The 20,524-nt window shown below is 40.5% G+C and overlaps 1 protein-coding gene across 2 annotated transcripts; it reads left to right on the forward strand.

Annotated features, from left to right (window-relative positions):
• The first annotated feature begins 5,109 nt into the window (after positions 1-5,109).
• Positions 5,110-19,737, forward strand: PHAX (phosphorylated adaptor for RNA export). 2 transcript variants are annotated; one of them, XM_038552010.1, is made up of 5 exons: positions 5,110-5,240; positions 7,760-8,373; positions 11,263-11,383; positions 14,389-14,472; positions 18,469-19,737. In XM_038552010.1, exons 1-5 carry the CDS (start codon positions 5,145-5,147, stop codon positions 18,736-18,738), a joined length of 1,185 nt encoding a protein of 394 aa, XP_038407938.1. In that variant the 5' UTR covers positions 5,110-5,144; the 3' UTR covers positions 18,739-19,737. The 2 variants fall into 2 exon arrangements, with proteins under 2 accessions (XP_038407938.1, XP_038407939.1); XM_038552011.1 differs by lacking the exon at positions 14,389-14,472.
• The last annotated feature ends 787 nt before the right edge of the window (positions 19,738-20,524 follow it).

Consider the following 20,524-nt stretch of genomic DNA (forward strand, 5'->3'; position numbering starts at 1 on the left):
AAAATATATATGTATACACACTCTTGGGACTCCTGGGTGGCACAGTTGGTTGAGCCTCAGACTCTTGGTTTTGGGATCCAGAACTGTGGGGCGGATCCCCATGTCTGGCTCTGCACATAGTGTGAGGTCTGCTTGAGACTCACTCTCCCTCTCCCTCTGCCTCTCCTCAGCCCCCTCAAATAAATAAATCTTCAAAAAAATACATATATACGCCACTTTCGAAGCAACTGAGTTCATAGGTCTCTCAGTGATTTCCAGCATACTTTCTGAAAATGTTTCTCCTGCTAGTGGCCTTCCACAATGCAGCCAGACATACTAAGTTACTTTGTCTATGCAAAGCCTGTTTTCTTCCCACTGTGTTTTTGCCCTTTGTTATTCTATCCACCTGTGAAACTCTTCCTTCCACCTCTGCATTCAAGTTAAAGCTTTATCTGTTCCATCTTTATGGCTCAAATGATTTAACAAATACTCTGGCATGTATCAAACACCTACCAGAAACTATAGTAAGTGCTGGACATACAGGAACGATGCTTTTGTTTATAAATATTAAATTTTCACCTGTTCATCTTTGCATAGCTCCACAATTACCAGCATTGTAGCAGGCTCATGTGACATGAATGAATGAATAAAAAACCTGTGAACACACCTTAGGAGCAGTACACATGGATACTTTGTCCAGCACTGGTAATCTATCAACAGCCCAGCTACTATCCTCATCTACTCCTAGGACTGAAGCACTAATTTCCTTTGTTCTAATTCTCGACAGTTTTGTTTTTTTTTTTTTTTGTCCCCCTCAGACATTTAACCGAGAATTTAATTCTTCTCCCTTTCTGGCTGCTAGCAAGATTCCTTATACATGTATCTTAACACCACAGTCTTCTTTCTCCTCTTTTCCATTTAATTCAGAAGACATTTACAGATACACTGAATTTTAGAAGCAATGCATAGTGCTCTTGAGGAATGTTAGATTCTTTCTCTTCACTATGTCAACCAGAGAAGTTCAGGGCTGTCTCTCTAAACTAGTTCTAGGAAAATAGACATGAGTAATTGCCTACATTGAGTGGAGATTACATCTCACTCTTCTACCTCCGTTTTTCAAAACTGACTTAGCCCTGCCCAATAGGAGGTCAGGAAAAATTATAAGCAATGAATTTTGACAGGGCAGAGCAAGAAGAGATAGAATTAAATGATTCATGAGAGCACATTTCATATATGAAAGAGAATTGAATGAATCATACATAAAAGCGTATATAAAAACTGCAAAGCCCTATAGAAATGTACTCGGGGCACCTTGAAAGTATTCTGTATTAGAAGTGGCAGAGTCTGCAAATAGCCAATCTTGCTTCCAAATGGCTTATCAAAGGCACAGTAGCATGGTGATTAAAGCAAGGACTCTGGAGTCACAGCATTGTAACAAATGAATAGTGCTTATGATGTGATGTCCTCAGTGAACGCTAGAAGTCTTCATTCTTCAAAGATAGCCAGCCAGAAGGCAGAAGATGTGACCTGAACATGCATGCTTGCCCCAAGGCAGCAATAAATTAGAGAAATCACCACCACCCAGGATACATTTTCATTTTTGCAAATGCAAAACCTGATTTGTCAGAGCTTGGGTGAGTGACACTATTGCTCTGGGCAAACTCATTAATCAAGCTCACAAAGAAATGATGCCACAACTACAATGCTGGCATATCATTTAATAGGGAAAATTGTCTTCAGAAAGGACCAACAATTCACATCCTATAATCACTGTATTCTCTCCCAGGATACAAACTACCTATCTGGTTGTTTAATGAGCCCAGAATCAGAAGAGTTATTAATAAACAATATATGGTTCTAGCTTTTATTTTTTTTAATTTTCTTAGAAGATTTTATTTATTTGAGAGAGAGAGAGAGAGAAGGGACAGAGGGAGAGTAAGAATCCCAAACTGACTCCACACTGAGCACAGAACCCGCCTTCGGGCTTGAGCCCACAACCCTGAGATTCTGACCTGTGCTGAAACCAAGAGTTGGTTTCTCAACTAACTGAGCTACCAGAGAGCCTCCTATTCCAGCTTTTAATACCATCAGGCTAAGAGATAGTCTCCCAGTGTCTGAAATAAATGATAGATTCAATGCAATCCCAATCAAACACCAGAATTAGCTAGCAGTTCTAAAGTTTAAATGGAAATGCAAAGGATCTAGAATAGCGAAAACAATTTTGGGGAAAAGAAACAAATTTACATTACCTTATTTTAACAATTATTATTATTTTTTTAAAGTAACTAGTTATTTTTTTAACAATTATTATACAATTGTACAATAATTATAAACCTAAGTAATTGGATAGTATCACATTGGTATAAAGACATAAACATTAGAATATAGAACCCAGAAATACTCTTACATGCATAGTCAATTTTCAATAAAGGTGTAAAAGAAATTCAGAGTAAAGTATGGTCTTTTTGATGAAGTTTTGTACCTATAATTCCATTAGCAGGAAGAGCGGCTGCCCCAGGCCTGTGAGGGGTCACTGATTATACCTGGGAGCTGGGAGGGGTTTGGGGATAGCGCACTCTCTAAGGAATTTTGGAAGCAAGGTTTCCAGGACCTTTAGGGGGCTAGCTATTGTTGGGAAAAGGTCACTTATGACGGTCTAATAAAACCTGAGTCATGAAACCCTTCAGATGTCTATCAGTGGGCCATGCGCTTGGGGGATGATTGCCAACACATATCTTGGGGGTCTAGAGATAAAAGAAATTTTCTTAAGGAATTTTTATATGTTAAAGTAGGCTTACAGGCTCCTGAGAGTCAGGCTAAGATTGCCTTTTGCCCTTAGCAAAGTATGAACATCGAGGCAGTTGAGTCTGTAGAGGAATGTCACTCTCCCGGTTTCAAGGATTTGTCAATGTGCTTTGTCCTCAGCTACTCCTCTGTTCCCCCATCATTTTCAACAAAGGGTACTAGACTATTGGATAATCAAGCCCCTAAAAATGAACTTGATCTTCACTTCATATTATCTACAATAATGAACTGGAAATGGACCAAGGACCTAAAAGTAAGAACAAAACTCTAAAAGTTCTAGAGGAAAACAATAGAGAAATTCTTGAGGTTGGGGAGCTGTTCTCTGCATTTTGTAATATTTGGTTGCATCCAACGTAGTCAAATGTTAATTATACCATGAAATTTTACTCCTACCTCACACCACACATGATAAAGTCCAGGGGGATTGTAAGTCTATGTAGGAAAGATAAAACAATAAAGTTGTCTAAGAGTTAGGAGACCTGGAGTCTTTTAAATACTTGAGCTGTGTAATCTCTTTTCATTGTCAAAAAAGGACTGGACTAGGTCTTTTTTTTTTTTTTTTTTTAAGATTTTATTTATTTATTCATGAGAGACACAGAGAGGAAGAGAGGCAGAGGGAGAAGCAGGCTCCATGCAGGGAGCCAGACATGGGACTCGATCCCAGGCCTCCAGGATCACACCCTGGTCTGAGGGCGGCGCTAAACCGCTGAGCCACCCGGGCTGCCCTGGACTAGGTCTTAGATCTTACACTCACATTTCAAAAATCTATATTCATTCATTTTTATGCAGTCTAGAAACTTTTTTTTTTAATTTTTATTTATTTATGATAGTCACAGAGAGAGAGAGAGAGAGAGGCAGAGACACAGGCAGAGGGAGAAGCAGGCTCCATGCACCGGGAGCCCGATGTGGGATTCGATCCCGGGTCTCCAGGATCGCGCCCTGGGCCAAAGGCAGGCGCCAAACCGCTGCACCACCCAGGGACCCCTGCAGTCTAGAAACTTATCACAAGAAAATAACAAAGCAAATTTGTAAAACAAAAAAAAAAAACAAACAAAACACGTGTTAACTGCAAAATTGGCTACACCCTAAATGGACACCATCAGAGACTAAATAAATGACGGTACGACTATGCAACTGAATGCGAGGTAGTCATAAAAAAGAAGCTAGATCTTTCTATTTTGGTACAGAAAGGTGTCCAGGATAAATTGTTTCTCTTTAAAGTTTTTCCAAAAAAATTTTTTAAAAAAATAAATACGCTCTACCTCCCCAAAGTGGGGTGGGAACTCACAATTCCAAGATCCAGTCTCATGCTCTATTGATTGAGCCAGCCAGGCACCTCTATTGCTTCTTAAAAAAAAAAAAAAAAAAAAGATTACAGAATAGTAAAAGGTACAAATAATACCCTTTAGGTAAAAAAAAAAAAATCCATAAATATTTCTTCATCACCTATTATATTTAATAAGTCAGCGAGCTCAACACTGGAGACAAACACCAATAAATAAGACAGACATTCCAGCGGAGAAAGAAGACAAAACAAATATGCATATGACTATGGATGCCATGAAGAAAAATCAGCGTTCAAGACGGACAGTAGAGGATCCGGTTTCAGTGAGGGGGGTCGAAAGAGGCCTCGCCAAGAAGGTGGCATTCGATGGAAACTGAATCATGTAAGAGAACAACCTGCGCGAAGACTGGGGTGTGAAGGGTCGTCCAGAGGAGGTTGCAGAGGAAAAGCAACCGCAGAAGCCCTGAAGGCAGGAAGGACGAAGGATGCCCGGGGGACGGCGTGAGCACCGGGGCGGCCTGCAGCCGAGCTCGAGACGAGCGGACGGGACGGCTGCGGGCGCCTCGCGGAGAACTCAGAGGCAGGATCTACCGAGCGCCGCCAAGTCCCTGGAAGGTCCGAGCAGGGCAACCACCTCGGCTGCTGTCGGAAAGGCTCTGCAAGAAGCTACGAGAAGAGTGGATTGTGCAGAAGCAAGAACGCCAGGCGAGAAAGCCCGTGCGGAGCATCCTGCGGAGGATATGGGAAGCCAAGGGAGGAATCCCCGACGCCCGCTCTCCACGCACCGCTTTCGGTCTGCTCGGAAAAAAACAAAGTTCGGGAGAAAACGCGCCGAAGCGCTGGGGAAACAGGAGATTGGTTTCCCCGGAGCCGTGCACGCGGCGCGCAGCTCACAAGGATGCTGCGCGGCCCCCGAGGCGCAGGCTGGCGCCGCGGCCCCGCGCGGGGGCGCCCGAGCAGCCGCGGCCCCGCCCGCCCGCCCGCCTCCCCGCCTCCCCGCCGGAAGTGCTCTCCCGCCGCGCCCCGCCCCGCCCCGCCCGCCCCGCCCCGCCCCGCCGCGCCACGCCGCGGGAAGATGGCGCAGGACGCCGGCGACATGGAAGATGGGCAGCTTTCCGACTCGGACTCCGACATGACGGTCGCACCGAGCGACCGGCCGCTGCAGGTGCCGGTGAGTGCGGACGGCCCGGCGGCGGGCAGTTCGGGGCCGGGAGGGGCGGGCGGCGGGAGTCCCCGGCCGGGCGGGGCGCGCGGGCCTCGGCGCCGGGCCCGGGGGCGGGGGGGGGGGCGCAGGGCCGTGGGAACCCGGACCCGGCCTCTGGCTGCCGGCGGGGCCGCGAGGCGTGCGGCCGTCTCTCCGCCCGTGACTGTGTGCGGCTCCGGGTTTTCTGAGCCTCCGGGCTGCCCCCGCCGTGGGCTGGGTCGGTGGGTGGTTCCGGCCTCGCAGGTGTCGCTGCAAACGCAGAACCTGGGGGACGGCGGGCAGAACCGCCGCGGGCGCTCTTCCCGCCCTAAGCCGCTGGGGAGACCGGAAAGCCGGGGATGGAGTTCCTCGTTTGCTTGGGGGCCTGGTTTTCCATGATCCCATCAGACCTGGCTTCGCCGTGCCGTGATGTGGCGCCGGGTTTCGTATTCCCTTCCCGGTTTTCCAGAAGGGGGGTTTGTGTTGATGGCCCTGCGGAGGGGCGGACGCCCTGGGCGGGCCTCGTGCGGGCTGCCGGCGTTCGAAAACTGGCGCCGCCGCCGTGTGACCAGTGGCAGGTGATGGAGCCTCGTGCCCCAATTTGTACGACTAGGAATGAGGAGTCTGCCACTGATAGGGTGTCTGTCGGGATGCAGTGAGCCGTACAGTGAACAGGAATGCCTGGCAACTCTCAAATGCCTCTTTAGGATGACTTAAAGAGGGCAGCCCGGGTGGCTCAGCGGTTTAGCGCCGCCTTCGGCCCAGGGCGTGATCCTGGAGACCCGGGATCGAGTCCCACGTCGGGCTCCCTGCATGGAGCCTGCTTCTCCCTCTGCCTGTGTCTCTGCCTCTCTCTGTGTGTCTCTCATGAATAAATAAATAAAATCTTTAAAAAAAAATAAGATGACTTAAAGAGGATGACTGCCTCTTTATGGGCTTAAATCACCCCCTCCTGCCTCCGTGTCTAGCACATAATAGCATAGCAAATATTTCGTTTGGTACAACGAAGAAAAGTTGTACCTTTTCTCCCCCCCGCCCCCCGCCTTTTTTTTTTTTTTAAAGATTTTATTTCTTTAAGGGAAAGAGAGAGAGGGGAGGCAGAGAGAATCCCAAGCCCACTCGGCGCTAAGGTGGAGAGCCCAAGGTAGGGTTTGATTTCATGACCCTGAGATCATAACCTGAGCCCAAACCTAGAGAGTTGTCTGCTTACCTGACTGTGCCACCCAGACGCCCCCAAGGTGTTCGTTTTTGCATATGGAGGTCTTAGGAAATTGATAGGAAGGTTTCAGTTTGGGTTTTCAGTCTTTTCCATAAATTGACCCATGACTTGGTAAACTTAATGCTATGGACTGTGCAGGTTTAAAAGTAGTATGTTAGGGGTTTTTACCCATAGTTTTGTATCTACTCTCAAAAGAGTGTGGTCACTAAACTGTGTAAAGGAAGTGGGATGTGTCCAGATGCAAGAAAGGCATGTTTGGAAAGAAAGGAAACATACCGGGTTAACCTTTAAAATAAAACTTGTCAGTTATCTTAGCAAAATAGGGTTTATTCTGGAACAGCAGAGAATCGCAGCTTTGAACTAGCAAGCTAGGGCAAAACCATAGACAAAGGGGAAACGTTGAAGAATGCTCTTTTATAGAAGAAGGGGAGGAGTTGAGAGGGGCTGTAAAAAAAAAAGTTCATTGGAGTAAACTGAGAGTTTAAAGTATGGTGCCCTTTCATTCGCTGTGTTGGGACAGTCTCATTGGTTGGGCTGTTGTCAGACTGGAAGAAAATCTTCCTCTTGCTGTGTTAGGAAGGTATGGGCTTCTTCCTGCGGGAGATGCAAAGCCAGGTCTTTTCCTTTGATAGCGCAGGAGAACTCCTCCTTCCAGCCCATTGACTCCTATTTAGTGACGTTCCTTTTTTAATTTTCACAACTGCTACTAACAGTTACTGTGCTTGTCGTTTTCAAATATTCTGACAGTAACTGAAAATACTCTGACATGGGAATTAAGACCTTTGGTAAGTTTTTAGAAAGAGGCTTTAGAACTAAGTTCTGTATTCGCTTTAGAAATAAGAATTTGTGAAAAAAAATAAGAATTTGTGGTTTTGAAATGGCAAATTCCATGTGGAACTTTAGAAAAGTAGGGACTGGATTGGTTTCAGAGATTCATTGAGGATTGTTCTGCTTTGGTGGTCCAGCTGAATCCTTAAATAATTTTTTTTTTTATTTTTTTTTTTATTTTTTTTTTTAATTTTTATTTATTTATGATAGTCACAGAGAGAGAAAGAGAGAGAGGCAGAGACATAGGCAGAGGGAGAAGCAGGCTCCATACACCGGGAGCCCGATGTGGGATTCGATCCCGGGTCTCCAGGATCGTGCCCTGGGCCAAAGGCAGGCGCCAAACCGCTGGGCCACCCAGGGATCCCAATTTTTTTTTTTTTTTTTTTTTTAAATAAAATAGCACGTGGTAAGTGGAGTTAATGTGTTTCTTGGAATTTACTGTATTTCCTTTCATTTACAGAAAACACTAGGTGGGGACAGCACCGTGAGACCCTTCCAGGGTACTGCAACACCATGTGTACCGGTATCACATTATCGAACTGTTAAAAGCGTGGATTCAAGTGAAGAGAGTTTTTCTGATTCAGATGATGATAGCTCCCTTTGGAAGCGCAAGCGACAGAAATGTTTTAACCCTCCTCCAAAGCCAGAGCCTTTTCAGTTTGGCCAGAGCAGCCAGAAACCTCTTGTTCCTGGAGGAAAGAAAGTTAACAATATATGGGGTGCTGTGCTACAAGAACAGAATCAAGATGCAGTGGCTACTGAACTTGGTATCTTGGGAATGGAGGGTACTATTGACAAAAGCAGACAATCTGAGACTTACAATTATTTGCTTGCTAAGAAACTTAAGAGGGAATCTCAAGAACATACAAAAGAGTTAGACAAAGAGCTGGATGAATATATGCATGGTGGCAAAAAAATGGGATCAAAGGAAGAGGAAAATGGGCAAGGTCATCTCAAACGGAAACGACCTGTCAAAGACAGACTAGGGGACAGACTAGAAATGAACTATAAAGGCCGGTATGAGATCACAGAGGATGATGCACAAGAGAAAGTGGCTGATGAAATTTCTTTCAGGTGAGCATTAAAATTTGGCCTACAAATGAGCACTTGATGAACTGTCTTCCGTTTATAGGAAATAAAATAATTCCAAATGCATGAAGGGTGATGTTTCTTTTGAGATTTTTTTAATTTTAGGAATGGGCCTACTTGGTTATAGGAGTGTATCTATATTTCCTTAAATTGGGAGACCTAATAAAATAATGAATTTTGAAGGCTTTTATGATTTTTTTTTTTTTTTTTTTTTGCTTTTAATGAACTTTTGGTGACTTGCCATTTAGTGCTTTGGAGCTCTTTAGATCAAAGCATATCTTTTTCAATCATGGGTTTTGGGTTTTGTTTGTTTTTAGTGATTTCAGACATTCATGGACATTTATAACTTTATTGAGGCATCTTGTACACATGATAAAGTGACCCACTTTGGGTGTTGATTGTGTAGTAAATTTATCAGTTTTAAAACCATCACCATAGACCACTTTTATTTTTATTTTTTATTTTTTTCCATAGACCACTTTTAAAAACATTTCCATCACCTTAATAGATCCATCCTGACCATATTCCCATTTATTTATTTATTTATTTATTTATTTATTTATTTATTTATTTATTTATTTTTAATTTATTTATGATAGGCACACAGTGAGAGAGAGAGAGGCAGAGACACAGGCAGAGGGAGAAGCAGGCTCCATGCACCGGGAGCCCGACGTGGGATTCGATCCTGGGTCTCCAGGATCGTGCCCTGGGCCAAAGGCGGGCGCCAAACCGCTGCGCCACCCAGGGATCCCCCTCATATTCCCATTTAAAGTTATTCTTTGTTTCTATCCCAGATAACTGCCAACCTACTTTCTCTTGGGATGAATTTGCATTTTCTGGATATTTTGTAATAATGGAATCATACAGTATGTGGTCTCTGTGTGAAATGTTTTTGAGATTTGTCCATTTTGTAGTAGACATCATTACTTATTCATTTTTTTTTAAAGTAGGTTTCAGTTCAACAAATGTAGCTTTTAAACTGGAAATAATGTTTTATTTATTTACTTTTTTTTAAATTTTTATTTATTTATGATAGGCACACAGTGAGAGAGAGAGAGGCAGAGACAGGCAGAAGGAGAAGCAGGCTCCACGCACCAGGAGCCCGACGTGGGATTCGATCCCGGGTCTCCAGGATCGCGCCCTGGGCCAAAGGCAGGCGCCAAACCGCTGCGCCACCCAGGGATCCCTTACTTACTATTCTTATTTATATACATTTAAAAATGTCCATATTACTATTCCACCTTTTGACTATTATGAATAATGCTCTATGAGCTTTGACACGCGGATACTAGGACGTGTATTTTAATTTCTCCTGGATAAGTACCTAGAAGTTGAATTTCTTGGTACATGGTAAATTGATACTTCCTTTTTTTTTTTTTCTTTTAACAAGTTCAATTTTAACTTTTTCTTAGCTCTAAGTCATTAATGAACAGTATCACAGATTTGAAAACATATATGGTTCAAGAGTAATATTGCTGGTACGAAAACAAGTATTTAGTTTTCAGGCCAGCCTGTCAATGGTAGGACTGGACTTTTTTTTTTTTTTTTTTTTTTTTTTTTCTGGACTTGTAACCTACACAGTGAGTTTGGAATTTGAGTGTTGGAAAGGAATTTAGAGATTTTGTAAACCAAAATGTTCACTTTACAGATAAGGAAACTATGACCCCATAGTTAATATGGCTTGTCCAGGGATGCCTGGGTGGTTCAGCGGTTGAGTGTCTGCCTTCGGCTCAGGGCCTGATCCTGGAGTACTGGGATCAAGTCCCGCATCGGGCTCCCTGTGGGGAGCCTGCTTCTCCCTCTGCCTGTGTTTCTGCCTCTCTCTGTGTGTCTCTCATGAATAAGTGAGTATAATCTTTAAAAAAAAAAACATACGGCTTGTCCAAAGTCACAATTTTAAGTGTCCTATTTGGAACTAAACCTCATTTTGTTCCTAGTCTCGTGCTGTTTTCCAAATAATGCACTACCTTTTGTTGAAAAGGAGCAAGGAAGCTAGGTCTAGTTGGAGAACTAGAGTTGGTGAGTTGGTCCCTCATCTCTGTGGAATGTGGACTGTACGTTAGAAGTGTTACTTATGCTTTCTGTGTGTTTACCTCTCAATGGTAAGATGAAAATAAGTACCTACTTCCGTTGAGACAATTAACTGAGATAATGCATGCAAAGTTTTTAGGATTCTGCTGATCCTACAGTAAGTCATCAGTAAATTATTATTTTTTTAAAGATTTTATTTATTTATTCATGAGAGACAGAGAGAGAGAGACACAGAGACATAGGCAGAGGGAGAAGCAGGCTCCATGCAGGGAGCCCGACGCAGGACTCAATCCCGGGACTCCAGGATCACGCTGTGGGCCAAAGGCAGGTGCTAAACCGCTGAGCCACCCAGACGTCACGTCATCAATAAATTAAATGATAGTTTGTTCTGTAGCAGAGAGCCTGAGAAAGATCATATCCACTTTAAAGCTCCCACACATCTCTGGAGTTAGGAGAATCAACTTCTAGGCCTAGTTGAAAGCATAATGTATGTCTGTTGCCACAAGAGTGGACTTAACTTCTTTTGCTTTTAGGCCTGCATTTCCCTTTCTGGATGTGCACATTCATTTTGAAATTCATCATGATCCATTACGGCAAAATGAAAAGGCCAGTTGTGAGACTTGAGATGGAACCTTGAGTTCACTGTCTCCTTGGTGACTGAGGGTAGAGGTCTTGTCATGTCAGTGACTCTAAGGTTAAATACTAAAGATTTCAAAGCAGATGTTACCAGAATAGGATTTTGATTCCACATAGGGACTAAACTGAAGACAAAGGTACATTTCTTCAACTTTATACAACAAATAAAGAGATTAACATTGCTTTACTGGATTTGCTCTTTATCAGGTTGCAGGAACCAAAGAAAGATCTGATAGCACGAGTAGTGAGGATAATTGGGAACAAAAAGGCGATTGAACTTCTGATGGAAACTGCTGAAGTTGAACAAAATGGTGGCCTTTTTATAATGGTAAGATTTACTGCTTTGTTGTTTCCGTTTTATATTGTGTTTTATGTGATTTTTTTTTAAACAAAATAACTTGTCTCTAGGATCTCTTATTTATCAGTGTGTTACAGTGTGGTTCAAATTTCAGAAAACTGAATTTTAAAATTCTATATAGTTTGTTTTTCCAATTATTACTTACCTTACAAAAGCCATACATAAATTTGTCCCGTTAGTATACAGTCAACAGCAGATCTCTTATAGAATCAATTGAGAGTACAGGCTCAAATTTGAGGAAAACAGTCTGGAGGGGACTTGAAAACTAAAATTTTAATAATATAGGTTTTGGAGTTTGCGATACCTTCTTTTGAATTCTGGGCTCGCAGCTTATTAGGTGTGAGATTTGGCTAAATTATTTGGCTTCTCAGAGAGCGTCTTGTTCAAAGGTGCAAACTGGAGACTAATCCTATGTTACAAGGATTGAGCAGGATGATGTGCATAACATACTTAGCACAGTGTGCCCAGCCCGTAGTTAGCAATGACGAACCCACATGTTGCTTTTGGTTCGTTTAATTCATGGATTCTTAAAAATTGGTTCTGGGACCAAAAAAAAAAAAAAGAAAAAAGAAAACACACACACACACAAAAACCCACATGTATATGTATAAAGCACAGATATATATACAGCGTATCTGTGAGTATTAAAATTCAATGGGTGATAGAGTGGATAGGAAAAGATGGGGTGGATAGGAAAAAATCTGCAAAGGCTCCTGGGGTAGGGGAAGCTACAGTAAACAAAAGGCTTGAGAAACACTTTAGTGTTTGTTTTCCTTTACACTTTGCCATTTTCCTTTCCGAAGTTTTAACTGAAGTATGGTTGACATAAAATTTTAGCTGTATAACTGATTTGATAATTATACACCTTACAGAAAAGCTCACCACAATGAGTATAGTTATCAGCTATCTCCATACAGAGTTACTACGGTTTTTTAAAAATTTTTATTTCTTTATTTGAGAGGGAGAGAGAGCATGAGCGGTGGGGAGGAGCTGAGGGAGAGAAGCAGACTCTGCTGAGGAGGGAGCATGAATCCTAGGACCCTGAGATCATGACCTGAGCCTCAGGCAGACAGTTAACCTACTGGGCCACCAGGCGCCCCAAAAGTTATTACAATATTATTGACTATATTCCCTATGCTGTATTTTCCATCCCTGTGACTTTATTTTGTCACTAGAAGTTTGTACCTGTTAAACCCTTTCACTTATTTTGCTTGTTCCCCCACTTCCTGCCTGTCTGGAAACCACCAGTTTATTCTCTGTATTTAAGGACTCTGTTTTTGGATTTTTGGTAAGCAAGTTTGTTTGGGTTTTTAGGTTCCATATATGTGAATTCATCTGGCATTTGGCTTACTCTTTTCTGACTTATTTCACTTAGTATAATATTCTCTACGCCCATCCATTTTGTCGTAAATGGCAAGACTTCATCCTTTTTTATAGCTGAGTGGTAGTTCATCATACATATATATGACCTTGTAATGTGATGTGTGTGTGTGTGTATATCTTTATAATCTTTGTCCGTCATTGGACATTTAAGTTGCTTCCATATTTTGGCTATTTTAAATAATACTGCAGTAAATATAGGGATGCATATGTTTTTTCAAATTAGTGTTTATGCTTTCTTTGGGTGAATACCCAGCAGTGGATTGCTGAATCATATGGTATTTCTATTTTGAATTTTTTGAGGAAACTTCATACTGTTTTCCATAATGGCTCTCCAGTTTACAGTCCCACCAGCAATGCACCAAAATTCCCTTTTCTCCATATTCGCACCAACATTTGTTTTTTCTTTTTTTCTTTTTCTTTTCTTTTTTTTTTTTAACATTTGTTTTTTCTTGTCTTTATACTAGTCACTCTGAAAGATGTGAAGCAAGAAACACTTCACTGTTTGAGAATGGCAGAAAGAGCACTACTTTGGTTAGGGCCAGATCACAGGCAGTGATATTTTATCCCATACAGTGGTTTTGGAGATCTCATTTAATTCAGCTTTCACCACAAGGTGAGGATGAAGTTTGAACGGCATCTTATTTGCTCCTCATGAATCTGAATAGTAACATCACATGAGAGTAATAAATCAATATTATGCTATGGAAATGAAGAGAAAAGAAACCAGTTATAATTGGTAGCACTGGCTGAGGAAATAGCTTGTGAACACAGATTCTGTAGAAGTCAAAACAGGGTTGCCTGGGTGGCTCAGTTGGTTAAGCCTCTGCCTTGGGCTCAGGTCATCATCCCAGAACTCTTGTCACTAGAAGTTTGTACCTGTTAAACCCTTTCACCTATTTTGCTTGTTTCCCCACTTCCTGCCCGTGGGGGAACTACATTGGACTGTCTGCTAAGCAGGGACCTGCTTCTCCCTCTCTCTCTGCCTCTCCCCCTGCTGTGCTCGCTTGCTCGCTCTCTTTCTCTCTCTCTGTCAAATAAACAAATCTTTAAAAAATTCAAAACAGAAGTTGACAACAAAACAAATTACAATAATCATGAATGTCCTGGCACCTTTGTCACTGCTAAGGTACTTAGCTTTTTGTTTAGTTGAACAGAAAGTTATAGATTCATTAGTATCTTAATACTGTAATGATAAAAGTTTCTCTTGTAGAGCTAGTGTTGGAATGGTACAAGTCCAAATTCACTTTCTTTTAATGGACATTTTTCTTGTATGATTATTTATTGCTGTGTGCTATGCACTGTTCTGGACAACAACAATCTTACATTGTAGTTGGCAGTGGGAAGGAGACCATATATAAAGAATAAATATATCTTCAGGTGTTTTAGGAAGTGATAAATACCATGTTATTAAAAGATAGATCACAAAAAAAAAGATCATGTGGAGGTATGGAGAAGAGAGGAGGATTTTGCAGTTAAACTGTGGTATCAGGGTAGATCTTATTATTTCTTTAGGTACCTATCTGTTTAAGAGATGCTTTTAGACTATTCATAGGAAGAGTCTATACAGTATCCTTTTCTGTTTCTTTTCGTAGAATGGTAGTCGAAGAAGAACACCAGGTGGAGTTTTCCTGAATCTCCTGAAAAATACTCCTAGTATTAGCGAGGAACAAATTAAGGTAAAAATTATAGTATCCTTGACTTTTAAGATCTATCATAATTTCATTTCTTTTTTTTCCCCCACAATTTCATTTCTGCTTGGGTTTTAGCTTCATATTCTATTAAATCCCCATCACGTGTTCTGCCTTAAATTGACCAATTCTGTCATTGTCTCATTTCAAGTAAAACGTATGCCTCCTCTTTGTTCCCTTTACAAGCCAAGGTCACAATTTCCTTAATGTCCATTTTCCTGGTCTTTTAGCCCACCATTATTTTTACTACCCTCCTACAATCTCTTATTAATGAAAAATTTCAAACATGCAGAATAGATGAAAGAATAATAGGATGACTTCCCGCACTTAGATTTAGGGGTTGTTAGTATTTTGAGATTCTTACCTTAGAGTTGTTTTTCTGTACCTTTTGGTAATAAGTAGCAAACATCATGTCACTCGACCCTAATTATTTCAATAAGTATCTGTTTACAATAAGGACAATTTCCTACACAGCTTCACCTAAGAGAAAGAAAAACAATTTCATAGTATCATCTAATACCTTGACCTTATTCCAGTTTCCTGAGTTGTCCCAAGAAAGTGTTGTCTACCTTTTTGCCTCCTCCAAACCCAGATACTATCTAGATTTCCACATTTCATTTGTTGTATCTTATTTGAGCTTTTTAATTCCCCGTTTTCTGTAATGATTTAGACCTTTTGAAGAGTCTGAGATGGTTACCTAATAGAATGTACCACATTCTGGTCATTGTCTCCTCATGGATTTGTTTTATTCATTCCTCTGTCTCCAGTAGTTCTTAGAAACTAGAAGCTAAAAAAAAGAAGTTAGAAGCTAAATTGGTCAGTAATAATCATTTTTGCATTACTAGAAGGTCCAGTATGGGAGTTCTTTTACAGTGTGAGATTTTCACAGCTCAGAATTTATCTTTTAATTTGTGAATTAAGGAACATGATTGCGTTTAGCAGATACGATCAAGATTGAGAAATTGCTTCTTGCATAGGAAAGAGGTGGTACGAAGACAACACAGATACTGTGAGCAGCTTTATTCTCTGTGTTGTAAAAGTAGGTAGTATAGGACAGAGAATATAGTTTAGCCATTTATAAGGCTAATGAAGACAAATAAATAAAAGCCACTTCTCTTGAGCTTACATTCTGTGTGAGTTTATTTTGCAGCTGCTGAATGTTAGGTTCTTTTCCCTCGAGTTTTCAGGCTGTCCACTTCCAGTTATTTTTTTAAATCTTTATTGAAATTCCTACAGGAAATGTTACTGTTATTGCACATTTGAAATCTCTAGTCCACAACTGCCCTTTTTTCCTCAGTGGAACAATGACTTTGATAAATATGTAACAATGTAATTTTCTGTGGGGACACACCTATTGAGTAGAACAGAGTTTACTGCTTACTTCTTCTTCACGGTATAATCCCTAACAAAACGTGTACACTGAAAAGGAGCATTATTCTAAGTAATATTAAATATTGTTAATAGTAAAATGTCATGCTTTTCAGAGAAATAGCATGATGTGATAAAAAGAATTCTCTAACTTTCAAAATTTGGGTATTTTTTTGTTTTAAGATTTTACTTATTTATTCATGAGAGACACAGAGAAGCAGAAACATAGGCAGAGGGAGAAGCAGGCTCCCAGTAGGGAGCCCGATGTGGGACTTATCTTTGGACCCAGGATCACACCCTGAGCTGAAGGCTAATGCTCAACGCTGAGCCACTCAGGTGTCCCAAGGTTTTAATGTTAGTAGTTTATGTTAAGCTACCAGAAACTTTGCATTATAACAACAAACAAACTTTTGGAAATCTAGTAATATAGGAGTGTTGACCAAGGGGGACATTTTAAAAATGACTATGTTGTAGCCTCTACATTTGTGAAGCACTTTTAAGAAAAAGAGAAAAATGAAATAATGTCGAATTTTTTAAAAAGGCAAAGTACAAATTTAGAACAAAAAGGAAGCATGGGAAAATTAATTGATATGTAAATCTGTTCCAGGGGATTATAAATGTTTTGGCTTATAAGATTTTTCTGTGTTTTTCCAAATTTTCTTCATGTGCATGGATTGAGTACTTTTGTTATTAGAGGAAACTCTAATCCCCTGGAGCAGATTGAGAACCTATGGAAAGCCATTCCTTTTTAATAGAGCTTGATGTCTTTAGAGGGAAAAGGGAAACATTATAATTCTGCTTAGTATTGCCAAGGATTGTACTACTTAGAATTGTTCTTATCGAGATGTTTGGATGTGCTTCCCCGTGAGATGGAAATACTTCCCCTTGCAGCTTCTTTTGGATCTCTCCTCTGTTAGGGTAAGTAGACTGTGTTGAAAAAATTGTGCATTGTCATACTTCTGTGAAGGCAACACAGTAGGCTTTAAGAATGTGAATTTGGAGAACTAATATATGAGCTTACACTTTTTACTTTTCACACGTTAGCTCTGCAATCCTGTGCCTTACTTTCCTTGTCCCATTATAGTGTACGCACTGCTGAAGCAGGCACTCTCGCTTTCCTCATCTGTGAAGAAGGGTAATACCCACTTCATAAGGTTCTGGTGAGAATGAAGAATCTTTAGTGCAATGCTTGGCATATAAATGTGCTCATTCAGTAAATGATACCTACCTGAAGTCCCTTTTTTTGTCCTTCTTCCACTTACACATGTACCCTCCTTCTCCACCCCCAGCCTTGTCATTTCTTTAGCAAATACTTCTATTCCTCCTTCTATCAAAGCATTCATCTTCTGAAACTTTCCCTTGTCCTCTTAGTTTCAGTGTTCTTACTCCTTCCTCTGCTGATTCTGTACATTGCTTATAACTATTTAGCATAAATTATAGGGGAGGGCCCCTTTATTTCACCATCCTCCACATCGCTTTTTATAAACAAGAAGGATTTGTGATTTGTGCACTTTAAGAATATCAGAGGGACTGACCTGGTTATAGCTTTTAATGGTCCCTTCCCAGAAGATCAGAGGCTGTCAGAAGTGTGTTCTGTCTCTCCTGGCCTCTATTATAAGCCTTTGAACCTTCTCTGCCCTAGCGTAGTCATTTTGGCCTTCTCTCTAGATTCCTGGCCTCCTTTTCTTTTTGTGCCCTCTGAAATTACACTTCTCTGTCATATCAAGGTTCCCAGATGTCATTTTACGTTTTTCCATGTAGTAGTTTACTGAAATGCATTTTCTTGAGCATCTCTCGTCCACTGGTAATTTGCCTCTTGGAGGACATTTGGCAATGCCTGGAGATGTATTTGGTTGTCACAGTTGTGGGGGGTAGGGGTCTATGCTAATAGATAGAGGCCAAGTATGCTGCTAAGCATCCTGCAGTGCACATAGCAGACTGCCACAGCAGTGATCGAGCTGGAGATTTCAGATTGCCAAGGTGCAAATACTATACTAACAATCTCATTTTTCTTCTATAAAATCCATTTTCTACATCCTGGGATATATCCCAATGCTGACTATATTATTTTTATGCCTCATCGTATAAGTTTTTGACAGATTTACAGTCTTCATGTTAATTACAGTAATTTTTTTTCAGGGATGGATTTTTTTTTTCATTGTGTAGGTTATGTGATCATACTTAGTCACACTCTTCAGGCATGGCTTGGTTTCTTAGCATGTGCAGTCCTGTATGCTTATGATAACATTTCAAAGTTAGTAAACCAAAGACTTCATTTTGTTGTGACAAATTATATTTTATTTAAATCCTGAGCGACATGATTTCTCTACTGTATCTTCCCATTTAGGAAACCTGGATATATTGGATATATAGAGATGGGTTATGTTTGAATAAGCATGGGCCCTGGAACTGACATGAGGTTGAGTTTGAATTACAGCTTCATCGTCTGTTTGCAGTGGAGACTTATCTGCTGTCTTGGATTCAGTGTCTTATTAGGAATCTAATAATATTTGTTTTTTGTGAGAAATGGAGATGATGAACATAAATCTAGGGCCTGCCTTCTAATAAATGTTCAGTAAATGGTAGTTTTTACTTCAAATCCTTTCTTTATTGTAGGACATTTTCTACATTGAAAATCAAAAGGAGTATGAAAATAAAAAGGCTGCTAGAAAGCGGAGAACACAAGTGTTGGGAAAAAAGATGAAACAAGCTATTAAAAATCTAAATTTTCAAGAAGATGATGATACATCACGAGAAACTTTCGCGAGTGATACGAATGAGGCCCTGGCCTCTCTGGACGAGCCGCAGGAAGGCCATGGGGAGACAAAATTGGACCCAGAAGAAGCCATTGAAGTTGATCATTCTAATGATTTGGACATCTTTTAGTATATTTGGAGGAATAAGCCTTTCTAGAATTACCTTGTAATAAGCCATTTCTACTGAGATTGCTTTGTTTTACTTTGCACTGATAAACATAAAAATCTGGAGAGAAAGAACTGTTGTCTTGTTTAAAGTTGAATTTGTGGGGCAATGAATGTTATTGATAGAAATATTTCTCATGTCTTACAAAATACTTTATAATATAGCAGAGAATTTCATTTCTCAGTCTGTGCATGTGTTAGTTATTACTAGTTGATAATTATTTCTGTCTAGGTCATTATGACATGCCATTCAAAAATTTATTCTCTTTTTCTGATTAATCCTCGCAAGTGAATTATGATTGGTTTCAAAACATTCCATTAAAAGATCCTAATAAGACACATAAGTTGTTAAGATTACAGATGTGCTCAAATTTAGTTTTTCTGTGTTCTAATAAGAACTTTTAGGCAGTTTTAAGGACAGAGACTAAAAATTAAAATAGTTTTATACTGATGGCTCTTACCACTTATCCAGAAGTAAATTAACATTGGAAGCTTTTCAAAGAAGTTTTGGCTCTTAACTTTGTTTGTTACTTCTTTTTGATTATTCGATCATATACTAAATGTTGAATGTGATCCATACCTGTGCAATTACCATGGATGTTTAAAAACTTGACAGTGGTTGCCTGCCTAAGACTGTTTGTTTTACCTTATGTTAAGGAAGTTGGGTATTAAAAATGTTACATCTGCCTGAAGTGTCAAATTATTCGTTTTTATTGAAGGACATAAAGGTAGTGAAGATGCTCTGAGAGTTCACTATAGTTTATAAAATAGGTTAAGCAAAAATATGTAGGAAGCAATTAGAAATTCTTTATAGACCACACTTAAAGTCTTTCTGTAGTTCCTGGAATATATAGTCATTGAAGTTGGATCTAAGGGTGTAAGTGGGAAAATAAGAAAATGGCTATTGGTTGCTTTTTATTCTTAAAGAATGCACAAATAAAATTGGATTTTGGGCAGTCCTTAATGAGCTTCAAGTGACTTTTTTTTTTTTTTTAACATTTATTTATTTAAGTATTCTCTACACCCATCCTGGGCTCGAATTCCAGACCCAGAGAATACAAGTCTCATGCTTCTCTGACTGAGCCAGACAGGCATCCCTCCAGTGACCGTTTTTTAATCTCAGATATTCTTGTATAAAATTGCTATAACCAAGGGAAGAAAAATATTTTGAATAGGTAACTGAATATTGTTACTGAAATTATTCACAAGGGGTGATTTTAAAAGTGTAATACATTGGGAAAGAGAACATTCCTTTAATTGCCACTTTATTTTTTAAGATTTTATTTATTTATTTGAGAGAAACACAAGCAGGGGTGGGAGGGACAGAGGGAGAGGGAGATGCAGACTCCCTGCTGAGCAGGGACCCCCCCCCACACACACACACAAATCCCCACCTCCATCCCCCCGCAATGAGGTACTCAATCCCAGAACCCCTGGGATCATAACCTGAACCGAAAGCAGACAGACACTTAACCCACTGAGCTACCCAGGTGCCCCTCTGCAGAATTATTTTGTTTAATGTTTGTTATTTAGATATTGTCAAAACTTTATTACTGTTTGGTAAAAGTACAGGATAGGAATACAAGATGTGTTGGGACATCTGGGTGGCACAGTGGTTGAACGTTAGGCTCAGGACGTGATCTCAGTCCGGGAATTGAGTCTCACATCAAGCTCCCTGCAGGGGGCCTGCTTCTTCTCCCTCTGCCTATGTCTCTGCCTCTTTCTCTCTGTGTCTCTCATGAATAAGTAAA

This window comes from Canis lupus, chromosome 11, assembly GCF_011100685.1.
Source record: "Canis lupus familiaris isolate Mischka breed German Shepherd chromosome 11, alternate assembly UU_Cfam_GSD_1.0, whole genome shotgun sequence".
Taxonomy (NCBI): domain Eukaryota; kingdom Metazoa; phylum Chordata; class Mammalia; order Carnivora; family Canidae; genus Canis; species Canis lupus.